We start from the raw sequence: 13,833 nt of genomic DNA, 5'->3' as shown, positions 1-13,833 counted from the left end.
AACTGACCATGATGGCCTCACAGTCGGCATCAATTTTAATCCAGATTTCTGGTTTTAATTTATTCTTCCATTTTTTTACAGTTGAATGATTACACATGTAGTTCATGCAATTTAGTCCTAGTTATGTTGTGAATTTGGTATCAAGATAGGAGCATCGATGAGGTACACTGTATTCAAAAGTGTTACCAATTAGTAATGGGCTCTGGACCAGTTCTAGCAAGATGTCATGTTTTTAGACATTGTGTCTCATTTACCAAGTTTCTGATGTTAAAGTGTTGACAAACTGGATAATCTGCAGAGAAGATGTTTTATGGCCAAAATCTTTTCAGAACCTCTAGACAGCATTATATAGCCCCAAATTGAAAAGAATCCCTGATATCCTTGCAGAAATGGAGAACTGAGAGACTGATAAATGGCAGATATTAAGTGTGTGATCTTATTGATCAGTGTGTCTACAACACAGACTGGGTGTGTCATACCCTCAGCCGCAGTGACATTAGACTGATGTTTGCCTCGAAATTGGTTTGATAATTACACCAACTGGTCTGCTGATATTTCTAATGTTGTCAGGACCTGGAATTTCTAATGAGAAACCCTCTGTCTTTCCAAAGCCAGGAGTAATTTTGAAATTACATATTAATAAATTAACACTTTGATGCAAGCTGTTGGAATAACTTAACAGACAAAAGGACTGCATGACTTTTGAATATTTCATATTTGTTTTTGTCATTGCAGAGATCTATCGTACAACAACATTGGCAGTGTCAATACGTCCATGTTTACCGGAATGTCCAGTCTGCAGAAAATGTAAGCCTCCTAGTTAGCTATTGTCTGTACATGTCATCCTGCAATAAGCCTATGTGAGGTGATAAGTCCACCCATACAGTACAGTACAATACAAATACTATTTCATTGTTGTAATCCCATTGATTCAATTATTATGTTCCCCAAAAAATTAAAAACAGAGTTATTGCCCTTTGTTGAAATTTTATGCCTGTGGCATAACTTTGCTTCCATTTAAACTAGTGTAAATCAATTATACTAATAAAATTTATGATGTACATTTACTAGAATGTTTTGTCTATAATTATAAAGTTGTTTTCAAGCGCTTCCTTCAATTTTACAGATGTTTTCTTTTTTGAGTTCCGTTTTAAGTGTTGGTCTTTTGAGTTTGACATGGGGAAAAGTTTAGGATTCCAGTCTTTTGTGTGTAATCTGAGATAAAGTTTGGGATTCCATGCCTAATGAATTAAATCTTTATTGTTCACTTCCACCAGTTGCCAGTTCTACAAATTGAGTTCATGAATTTTTATGAATAATTGGATTTATTTAATTTGAGACGAAGTTTCTTCTAAAATGAAAAATCAAATAAATTCACACATATTTAAGATAGTGTAGATTTTTTCCCCATATATCTTATTTTGATGAAAACTTCTCCCATAGCAATAATGTTTATAGAGGATTAATTAAAGAATACCTATCAGCTCCAATAGATTCAAATTAAAACATGCTTTTTCATTTTAAAACAAATATTCTGGTATCTTTTCCCCCCATATAAAAACACCTTCATTACTTTTTTTACAAACTGTGGAACAAGTAAATTTTCATAGATATTTTAATTTGATAGATTAGTAATGAGTAACCAAAATATATGGACATATCTGTTTTATTTCCAGTGAGAAATTTCATGTAGTGTTCAGTAACATCACATATATATAGGTATATATATATACAAAATATTTACTTATATATATATATATACAAAATATTTATATATATATATACAAAATTTTTACTTATTTCAACCTCATCATCAGATTATTCACTCATCAGATGTGTGGGAAGTTTAGGGAAGTAGGCATCATTCAGCTTTCACAGAGGGATGTCAAATCATTAAGGATTCTACAACTTTTATGGAGAATATAAGATTTCAGGAAATTTATGCAGCGTTATAAAGAGTAGGGATATATCTGTGCTGGCTGGGCACTAGAGATAGGTTTGATTGCTAAGTGGTGCTTTAGTAGTACTGTATATATCCTTCAACTTTGAAGAGTAAAATTCTCCACAGAAATTCTGTATGTTGAAAGTTTTCATTAAAGTTAAAAATTGAAACATGATAACAAATTTCTATGAAAAAGGTTTGCTTATAATAACCATATTGTGATAAAAAAGCTTGTGGAAAATCTAATAATTTTTATCTTATTCCCTATTCCTTGATTATTCATATGTAGTATTGTTCATAATTCAATCATTTAAAAAATTGAGATCTGATTTCAAAAATATCTGAAAACCTAACATTAAAAAATATTAACGTGACGTTCGGATTCCACTTCTAATACTACATGTATTATCAGATTTGAATATTAGACTCTGTGTGCAGATCACTGGTCCATTGCTGTAAATGCTGTGGATGTAAGCTTTCAGATGGTTCATTATTGGCCACTGTAACCCAGCTAGTCCACCAAAAGGTGTCAGGGAACAGAATGTTATGCTTTTCTACGGTAACCCTTCCAAAAAAGATCTGTGTCTGTATCAGAAAATTAGTGTTGGGGGACATTTACCACATGTCTGGTGACTCTTCATTTTGTAGATGGTAGGGGAGGTAAAAAGATACAAAAGAAAAGTAACACCTCGTTAAAATTTCACCAGTCCTTAGAGGAGTGACATTTGAATCAAGAGTTACGGAGCCTGCTATTTATTTCCTTTTAATGAGATGTATTGTGACAGTGACAGGAGGGTGGATGTTTTTTGTTATCGTCATTTTCATCGCACTTGTCATTTATTGTAGGTCCTTATCCTTCAACAAGATCAACACAATTCCTGAAGGCACTTTTAGCGACCTCATCTCCCTTCGCAAAATGTAAGTGTGTTGTTGTTGGTGACAATTATACTGCGTATCGCTTAACATACCGGCACTGTCTGTCATAAAAATGTAAGTGTTTGTGTGTTTTAACACAGCCTTTGCTTTGACTTGCAAATCAAGGTACTGTCCGTAATGTTAATATTGACTGTATTGAAAACAGACATGTTGGCTGTAAAATGTTGGAGTACTTCTCAGGTTTAGAATCAATAGAGTGCACACTATAATTAGCAGAGTGCGGGAATGAGGGACGGACTGTTGGTGAAAAGGAGATAATGATATTTAGATTGGCGACAATGTCAATAAGGGTACCAAGAGCTTTACCAATTACAAGATATTCCACAGAAATCTACCAGTAAGACAATGTCAATAAGGGTACCAGGAGCTCTACTAATTACAAGATATTCCACAGAAATCTACCAGTAAGACAATGTCAATAAGGGTACCAGGAGCTCTACTAATTACAAGATATTCCACAGAAATCTACCAGTAAGACAATGTCAATAAGGGTACCAGGAGCTCTACTAATTACAAGATATTCCACAGAAATCTACCAGTAAGACAATGTCAATAAGGGTACCAAGAGCTGTAGTAATTACAAGATATTCCACAGAAATCTACCAGTAAGACAATGTCAATAAGGGTACCAGGAGCTCTGCTAATTACAAGATATTCCACAGAAATCTACCAGTAAGACAATGTCAATAAGGGTACCAGGAGCTCTACTAATTACAAGATATTCCACAGAAATCTACCAGTAAGACACTGCAAATTTTTACCTTATAAATGTTTACCATGTTAGATTACAGCTATGGGAGTGCAAAACAGCTGAACATTCTGTGCATACATCTTCCACTATTTTTTTCCACAAATCTTGTACATATATCTCCTTAACACAACCACACTATACATGGTGGGATTGCACTATTGTGGAGTAAGATTGCATTATTATGTGTTTTTGTTATTATACATGGATCAGTGTATCAGATTGAAAAAAATGAATAAATGGAAGGAAGCTGTCTTACATGGTGATTGAATCTGTAGATCAGTGTATGATCAGTTGATCATTAGATTTTACAGTTATAACACAACTGGACCCCGTGTTTATATGTCACAAATACTCTTCTGATCATACCTGTGTTAGGGATGAATCACTGTTATTTTGGAGAAATCAATGAATGCATTATTCAAACTTAATACATCTGTTAATTACTTGTATCAGTTGTTACACTAGCTCTGCTACAAGTGTCAGGGCTTTTGATCTCGTGTTGATTAATATTTCCATTGATTTTTTTTCACAGTGACTTTAAGTCCGATTATTTACGATGTGACTGTCACCTGCGCTGGATAGCAAAATGGATGAAGGAAAAAAATGTTCGCATTCAGTCCTCTACAACCTGCGCAGTACCCCAGGAGCTAAAGGATCGCCCTGTGAAAGGCCTCAAAAAGAAGGAATTACACTGTGGTATGACATCTAAGTGTGATTTAAGATTTAGATCTGACTGTCAGGAAAATATAAGTTCAGATCCTTGTATGCACAGAAAGACAAGTCACCCACCTTCTCACAACATTTACATGTGCTGGAGTCAGAATGAGGGTATGACAGACAGGTTTATAGGATTCCCGTATCACTGATCCATTTAAGCCTGTTATTTTCACATAAATTGTTTGAAGGTATGATTTTAAATAGGGTTGACTAGCCTGCCCCACAGACATGGGTTTATTGTTTTTGTAGAGCACTGATGGGCTCTATGGTAATTGACCTTTGTACTACAGCTTAGTAAACCCTACATTATGTGCTGTGTTATACTGGACTGGTGGAGGAGACACTTGTTACTCTTCTGGAGCCATATATATCAATAACTCTTTTACTCAATTATTTGTTTGCCAAATGCAAATCTAATTGTCTAAAATAAGGCCAGGCAACAAGTCTGTAGATACAGTAGGATTGAGTTTTCTTCTAGAAGAAATTTGAATATATGACAGCTCCTTTTCATAGTAGACGGTAGATGCTCTATTTTGAAGTTCAGTAAACCAACATGAGTCCTGTAGAGTATATAACACAAGTGTGCTTTGTTTACTTAGGATTTCTCTGAAACACCCTTAACATAGTTTACTAAATCATGATGGAATTCAAATGACTGGAGCATTAATGATTATAGGATATTAACCATTAATAATATTAGAAAATGTCTTATCTTGTACCTTTCTACTGAAAAACTTGCTTGAGTGCTTCAGGAAATTAAACTGAAGTGTTTTACATGGGCTTGTGGTTAATTATGTCTGCAATATTTATTAATTTAACCACAGAAAATTCATAACTCTGTTGAAAAAATTCACAGTTTTGACAAAGCTTTAAAGGGAATTTACAACTTTGACCAGTCCCCCAGGGTTTTGTTTGGCTTATTAGCACTCCAGCCTGTCACCTTGTAGGACTAGCCCTGTAATTACCTGACCCACAGAGCTGCAGAAGGGGAGGTCACTCAGGTGTCAAATTTCATTACACATGACTGTGAGTGATAATTTGACCGTTGTTAATCTGATTGTCGTTGTGTGTTCCAGATTGTTATTATGTGCCTGCTGGGTCTGTATCCCCTACACAGATGTTTAGGTCATGGGTTTTATTCATACTGTCCAATAGGTAGGGGTGCATATTGGTGTCAGTGTCACCAAAAAACACGAGGATACTAATCAACAATATTAGTGTGGGAGACAGCCTTGGTCTGGAAAAAGGAAAGCATCATCAAAGTAGGGACATAATAAACCAAGATTCTTCTTCAGTGAGGTCTTACAGTGCATACACACTGTTTAATGGGATGTCACATTGACACAGACAAAGCACACAGGCTGTGCTGGTGTAGTGACACAATGACACAGACAAAACACATAGGCTGTGCTTGTTTAGTGACAACATGACACAGACAGAAGGTACAGGCTATGCTTGTTTAGTGACACATTGACACAATGACACAGAAGGTACAGGCTGTGCTTGTTTAGTGACACATTGACACAGACAGAAGGTACAGACTATGCTTGTGTAGTGATACATTGACACAGACAGAAGGTACAGGCCGTGCTTGTCTAGTGACACATTGACACAGACAGAAGGTACAGGCTGTGCTTGTCTAGGGACACATTGACACAGACAGAAGGTACAGGCTGTTCTTGTCTAGTGACACATTGACACAGACAGAGGATACAGGCTATGCTTCTTTAGTGACACATTGACACAATGACACGGACAAAGACACAGGCTGTGCTTGTGTAGTGACACATTGACACAGACAGAAGGTATAGACTATGATTGTCTAGTGACACATTGACACAGACAGAAGGTACAGACTATGCTTGTCTAGTGACACATTGACACAGACAGAAGGTACAGACTGTGCTTGTCTAGTGACACATTGACACAGACAGAAGGTACAGGCTATGCTTGTCTAGTGACACATTGACACAGACAGAAGGTACAGACTATGCTTGTCTAGTGACACATTGACACAGACAGAAGGTACAGACTATGCTTGTCTAGTGACACATAAACACAGACAGAAGGTACAGGCTATGCTTGTCTAGTGACACATTGACACAGACAGAAGGTACAGGCTGTGCTTGTCTAGTGACACATTGACACAGACAGAAGGTACAGGCTATGCTTGTCTAGTGACACATTGACACAATGACACGGACAAAAGACACAGGCTGTGCTTGTGTAGTGACACATTGACACAGACAGAAGGTACAGACTATGCTTGTCTAGTGACACATTGACACAATGACACAGAAGGTACAGGCTATGCTTGTCTAGTGACACATTAACACAGACAGAGGGTACAGGCTGTGCTTGTCTAGTGACACATTGACACAATGACACAGACAAAACACACAGGCTGTGCTTGTCTAGTGACACATTGACACAGACAGAAGGTACAGGCTGTGCTTGTCTAGTGACAAATAAACACAGACAGAAGGTACAGACTATGCTTGTCTAGTGACACAATTACACGGATAAAAAAAGACACAGGCTGTGCTTGCCTAGTGACATATTGACACAGACAGAAGGTACAGGCTATGCTTGTGTAGTGACACATTAACACAGACAGAAGGTACAGACTATGCTTGTCTAGTGACACATTGACACAGACAGAAGGTACAGACTATGCTTGTCTAGTGACACATTGACACAATGACACAGAAGGTACAGGCTATGCTTGTCTAGTGACACATTAACACAGACAGAGGGTACAGGCTGTGCTTGTCTAGTGACACATTGACACAATGACACAGACAAAACACACAGGCTGTGCTTGTCTAGTGACAAATAAACAAAGACAGAAGGTACAGACTATGCTTGTCTAGTGACACAATGACACGGACAAAAGACACAGGCTGTGCTTGCCTAGTGACATATTGACACAGACAGAAGGTACAGGCTATGCTTTTGTAGTGACACATTAACACAGACAGAAGGTACAGACTATGCTTGTGTAGTAACACATTAACACAGACGGAAGGCACACGCTACACTGTTGTTATTACTTGTCAACACAAATGAAATTACAGGAAGGGCACTTTGTTGATTAATTAATTGGGTTTTTGGCACTGAACAGGAGAGATATACCATGGTATTTTATATGAATCTGAGGTGTGACAGCTCTTCTTCAGGTTTTTCTGATATTTAAAGCTATCAAAAAAAGATAGATAATGGAAAGTAAGTTACTGGTATAGGTGCATTGTACCTGGTCATTATAGATGTAAAGTATGGTTGAGATTTCCTCCTTCATCTCCTTATCAATAACGGAGATGAATAGATCTACCTCACATTTCTGGGATATGTTTCTGAAGGTCATAGTGTCAAAAAGGTATGCTAGAGATTTACCTCCTATCTGATGTATACGTTATGTAAATCCATAGGTCTTCCCCATGTCTGTGGGATATGTTCCACTTAGTATGGAAAAGTGTGCTGGAGATCTCCCCAGTATAGGAGGTATAGGCAGTGAACAGCCACACTGCTAACAGATTTATGGTAGGTAGGGACGGGACCAGACGGGACCTGACCTGACCAGCTGGTAAATATGGACAGACAGGTAATTACAGAGAAGGTCAATGTTCTCCTCTGTCTGTCTACCCTTCCCAGTGACTTAGGTGTTTGATAATCACTCTCACAATCTTAAAGGATGTGTATAAGTGCAGATGTACTCTTGTACCTGTGATTTCATTATCCCCATGACTATTGTTAAGAGTTATCTCCCTTTGATAACACTAGTGCATAATGCCATTCTCATTCACCTTTGTAAGTTTTTATCAGGCAGCTTACAATTAACCATTGAACATTGGTCAGATTGTATTTATTGTCGATATGAATGCAATTTGGGTGAAAGAATGACATTCGCTAACGTTATTATAATTTATCTAGCTGAGGTAACAGGTTTTTTGTCTCTGTGACTCCTCCCATGTCCGAGTATTGTCTCACCAATGTTGACATTGTTCTGGTGATGTTGTATTTATCTAGCACCCAGATTGCATTCGTATTGACAATAGATACCATCTGACAGACTTTCAATGGTTATACTTACATTTCAGATATTATTTAAAACATTGTTATGTCTTTTTTTCTGATTTAAAACTGTTTGCCATACTGAATGTTTACATACTGGAAAAGCTTGTTGAAAATCATACTCCGCTAAATCAATGTAAAGCTAAAATGCATTTAACATTGATCAACTTGGAGCCACAATGATGTCATGATACTTTCATGTGGTCCAGACTGCATCTATACTCCTGTGAATACAAAACTGATTAACATTGAGTTAATGGGAAGCTTTCATGCAGAATGTAAATATACAGTGTACCGATCAAGCACTTGCTTCTTAGTGAAGAGATGTTTTTCATTTGAGATACATGAGCCAGTCAGGAACTGTTCGTTAATTGAGGATCAAGGAGTATTGTATATTCATTACCCTCATACTTTAGATGGTATTTATCTGTGCCCACACAATTTTAATCACAGGAATAAGTGTTTCCTTATGAAAAATTATCAAGTTAAAACATTGGTGATGTAAGAATTGTAAATTTTGTTTATAATACTGATTCAAGTTTAATCCTTTTTCACTGCTATGCTTTCTTTGTCAATTCTAGATCGTCCATTGGAACTGCCACTGTTTGAGATCACGCCCAGTAAAAGCCAAGTGGTGTTTGAGGGAGACAAGATTCCATTTGAGTGTCAGGCATCAGTTGTTGACGATAATATGCACATGTTCTGGGTGAGGAAAGGTGGTGTTGTCACAACCAATCGCTCAGCTGGGATCTTTGTACACACCTACCCCTCCCAGGACCGAACCATGATGACACACAGACTATTACTGAATAACCTTGGGAAAGATGACACAGGGATCTGGCAGTGTATGGTGACAACACCACAAGGCAATGTCTCTGATGATATCAACATTGTGGTCATCTCAAGTTCTGCACTCTACTGTGTTGCCATCACTTCCAAGACAGAGAGGGGCATCTACAAATGGCCAAAAACAGTTGCAGGGGTGCGGAGTGAACTCCCTTGTAAACGAGGCCAAGATAGACTTGCCACATATGATTGCACACCTGAAGGTCATTGGCGTGACCTCAATGTCGACCGATGTGAATTTACAAGTGATACCACTCGTAAACTCCAGTCTCTTGGCGAGAGTTTAACGGATAGCGTAAGTATTTCAAGTTTTGGAATCCATTTTTTTTTGTTTCCTTAATTAGGGGTTAATATCCTTAAAACCACCATGCAGGCCAGGTCATTTGGGAATAGGGTAAAGTGATACTATTGCTCTCAGCTCATTTTCCAGCCTGATATTATGAACTATGACTTACTATATTATTTAGAAATAGCATTCTGACTTCTGTACAGAACAGAAAACATATTGTTCTGTATAGAATAGAAATAATATATTCTTCTGTACAGAAAAAAAAATCACATATTCTTATGTATAGAATAGAAAGCATATACTTTCCTATATGGAATAAGAATAACATTTCCTTTTGTACAAAAATCTTACTGATAAATTCTTCAGTTCAGAGTAGAAATCATATCATATATTCTTATGTATTTTGTTGTTTTTGAAATTTTCTTGGAATATTTTTTCTATCAATAATAATTTAGAATAATCGGTGCAAAAAGTCCATGTCAGGTAATTACTTCTACAGTAGATAGGTTGCTGTGTAACATTAGCAACATGACATCATGATGTAACAAGCCCATCACATGACTTTGTTGTGTTGGACTGACCTGGGCTTATTTGAGATAAATAAGGTAAGACACAGGTAATTACTGTGATCATCACCTGTCTGCAGTGATGTTGTGTATATCTTAGGTTACCAGGTAAAATCATTACATCCTAACTAGGTCACTAAGATGACATGTGATATCAGACTTAATGGATTCTTAATGATTTAACTTTGAAGTGACTTGAGCAATTTCCAGTTGAAAGCAAATATTTAAATGAAGATATCTTTTGGAACTCATTAGCATGACATAACTTGTTAAAAATGCAGCTTCTTGTTCAGGAAGGCTGGTGGTCATTAGTGGGTTTGCATATTAGTATAAATTGCTATGGATGATAAAGGATGTAGCTATTGGGATGGATTTGAATATTGGTATTGGTTGGTATGGGTGAAAAGGATATAGGTATTATATGCTAAGGTTGAATTTGGATATAATTCTTCATTGCAATTGGTTTAGATTTATTTAGATATTGGTATTTATTGTAATTGGTGAATTTAGATATTGGTATTTATTGGTGAATTTAGATATTGGTATTTATTGTAATTGGTGAATTTAGATATTGGTATTTATTGGTGAATTTGGATATTGGTATTTATTGTTATTGTTGAATTTGGATGTTGGTTTTGGCTAGGATGTACATTTCATGTGCTCTGTTGCAGTTGCTAGGGAATTCAAGTGGTTTGTTGCGGACAATGCGTAACCTTCAGAAGCTGGTGGTGATACCCAACCACATGTCCTTCTCCACAGATCTGACTCTAGTATCCCGCGCCCTTGCGAGGATGGCACCTTACGCTTACCAACAGGAAGAGGTATTGTAACAAATTTATTTAACTGTAAATGTCTAATCTTGTCCTGCCTATCTTCTAGTCTTGGTCCCACCTTTCCCCACCCTTCAGTCCCAGGCCAACGGTGTAGCCTTGTCCCACCCTTCCATCCCAGGCCCACTGTGTAGCCTTGTCCCACCCTTCAATCCTGAGCCATGCACTGTGTAGCCTTGTCCCACCCTACAATCCTGAGCCATGCACTGTGTAGCCTTGTCCCACACTTCAATCCTGAGCCATGCACTGTGTAGCCTTGTCCCACCCTTCAATCCTGAGCCATGCACTGTGTAGCCTTGTCCCACCCTTCAATCCTGAGCCATGCACTGTGTAGCCTTGTCCCACCCTTCAATCCTGAGCCATGCACTGTGTAGCCTTGTCCCACCCTTCAATCCTGAGCCATGCACTGTGTAGCCTTGTCCCACACTTCAATCCTGAGCCATGCACTGTGTAGCCTTGTCCCACCCTACAATCCTGGGAGATACACTGTGTAGCCTTGTCCCACCCTACAATCCTGGGAGATACACTGTGTAGCCTTGTCCCACCCTACAATCCTGGGAGATCCACTGTGTAGCCTTGTCCCACCCTACAATCCTGGGAGATCCACTTTGTAGCCTTGTCCCACCCTACAATCCTGGGAGATACACTGTGTAGCCTTGTCCCACCCTACAATCCTGGGAGATACACTGTGTAGCCTTGTCCCACCCTACAATCCTGGGAGATACACTGTGTAGCCTTGTCCCACCCTACAATCCTGGGAGATACACTGTGTAGCCTTGTCCCACCGTACAATCCTGGGAGATACACGGTGTAGCCTTGTCCCACCCTACAATCCTGGGAGATACACTGTGTAGCCTTGTCCCACCCTTCAATCTCAGGTTCACTATCTAGCCTTATTCCACTCTGCAATTCCTACTCCACATAAAACATTAGCAGGCTGCTTTCATGTAACCCAGTTGAAAAATTCCAGATGGCACAAAAATGTACAATAATAAACAAACAAACCTATACTAGATATTAGAAATGTTATAAGAAAAACTCATAATGCAGAATTTTCATATACTCCATCTTGAATATTGAATATAGTAACACAATAGGTATCAACTTTGAGTTGATGGAAAATCTTAAACTTACATATACTCATCCAGTTAGATTCATATAGGTATGATTTGCCTCCTCAAACTTTATGTGAGGAAATTTCCTCAGCTCAGACTAAGCTCCGATCTCTACCTGGCATTTTTTTAAAATGAGTTCAGCCAGCCTTAACTGTTTTAAATATTTATACAAATGTAACCACATTGTTCGCTCATTTTAAAATTCTAAATGTTTTCATTATCCAAAATATAACATAAGACATATATTTTTTTACAGTTGGCAGATGTGCTGTTGAATATTGTGAGCCTGTTGTTGAATTTACCGGCCAGTATGTTCCTGTCAGAACAGAAAGCTTCCAGAGCTTGTACCAGGTACATGGCATACTATACATGTAGGAGGGGGGATAACTCCTATCTATATCAAGTTATTACACTGAAAATATTGTATAAATTATTGAACAACTGTATTATATTACAAATTAGATAGTAAAGGTTTATGAAAAGAGTGAATATTAATTGTGAAATGAGAAATTAAGACAAACAGATGGTATGAATCAAAAGGGGGTTAACAACTGTATCATGAGAAGTTTCTGGATTGTTGAAAATTGTAATTATGTCTGATATGAAAGAGATATAGATTTTCAAATGGTTTTTTTTTTTTTTATAAAGAAATACAGGTTATCAATTGTTTTATGATTTGGTCATTTAAATGGATGTATTTCTTTCAGAATGTATGTATTGTGTCACAGTTTATAACATAATTTTTTGTTAGCATATATTTTCTACAAATGCATTGGTTGATTCAAAGAAATGTGTTTTCCTAACAGGCTGGTGAATATAGTAGAAGGAATTCCTCACCAACAGCTGTCCAGGAGAGCAAATATCACCAAGTACTCAGAGAATATTGCACTGGAAGCACGGACAGTTTCTGTAGAACACTTTACAGGAATGACTTGCCTAGCATACACCAGTATCTTCAGCTGTCAGAATGGCATTATAAATACCTCTGCCTCCTTCACAAAGAAACAAAATGTGAGTATTGTACTGTATCAGTAGCATTACTTTTTACTCTGGTATCCTTGCACTTTACAGTGAAGAATCCAATAAAAAGTCTGAAAAAAAAAGTTTTACAAAAATTTCTTTTATCAGTTATTATTTCTACTGCCGTCATATTACAGGAAAGTAACAAAAAATATGTTTAGATATGCTAAATTGGATGAATGTGATAGTCATCTTGAGAGTGGGAAACAATATTTATGTACAGATTATCATTTTACACATTGAAAATGAAAGAAGGTTAGAAAAGGTTGTGTTGATGATAAAATTGAGATTAGAATGTTGAGAAAGGTATCATAAAACCTCATGATGTATATATGTTTATTTTCACCTTGATCCCCAGTGCCTTTAACATAAGAAATATTTGATAAAGTTATGCTAGTTTGATATTGACTACCTGATGTGTACAGCTGTGCTTTATGTGTTTAATGGGTATTACGTCCAATAATAGCTGGGCTGTGAAAAGGATGCAGCATAACTCACTTTCCTTGATCTGCTAAAGGGAGATAACTACTGTAGGAATAAACCATACCAAGTATTAGTGAAGGTTTAAATATTTTCGTGGGGCCTTATTTCCGTTGTTTTTCAAAAGATCACTGTTTTGCTGGTGCTTAATTTGGTGGTAATTACTTAATAGATTTGTTTATACCTGGTATTTCAAAATTTTGATGACAAATACTTCATTCATAGACTCAAAATACACCACAAAAAGTACTATACACAATTGTATGCTAG

At 37.2% G+C, this 13,833-nt stretch overlaps 1 protein-coding gene across 1 annotated transcript in view; it reads left to right on the top strand.

The window, feature by feature from the left end:
* LOC132558643 (adhesion G protein-coupled receptor A3-like) overlaps positions 1 to 13,833 on the top strand; it is a 96,281-nt gene that overhangs the window by 56,015 nt on the left and 26,433 nt on the right. Inside the window, exons 4-10 of the mRNA XM_060223239.1 lie at positions 736 to 807; positions 2,789 to 2,860; positions 4,162 to 4,325; positions 8,999 to 9,558; positions 10,790 to 10,939; positions 12,320 to 12,414; positions 12,870 to 13,074. Coding sequence (XP_060079222.1) covers positions 736 to 807; positions 2,789 to 2,860; positions 4,162 to 4,325; positions 8,999 to 9,558; positions 10,790 to 10,939; positions 12,320 to 12,414; positions 12,870 to 13,074 — 1,318 coding nt within the window. The remainder of the gene's footprint in view (positions 1 to 735; positions 808 to 2,788; positions 2,861 to 4,161; positions 4,326 to 8,998; positions 9,559 to 10,789; positions 10,940 to 12,319; positions 12,415 to 12,869; positions 13,075 to 13,833) is intronic.

The sequence above is a fragment of the Ylistrum balloti genome, unplaced genomic scaffold (assembly GCF_031769215.1).
Source record: "Ylistrum balloti isolate Yb309-2 unplaced genomic scaffold, AGI_CSIRO_Ybal_v1 Utg370806, whole genome shotgun sequence".
NCBI classification, from domain to species: domain Eukaryota; kingdom Metazoa; phylum Mollusca; class Bivalvia; order Pectinida; family Pectinidae; genus Ylistrum; species Ylistrum balloti.
This window is presented reverse-complemented; position numbering and strand designations above follow the sequence as displayed.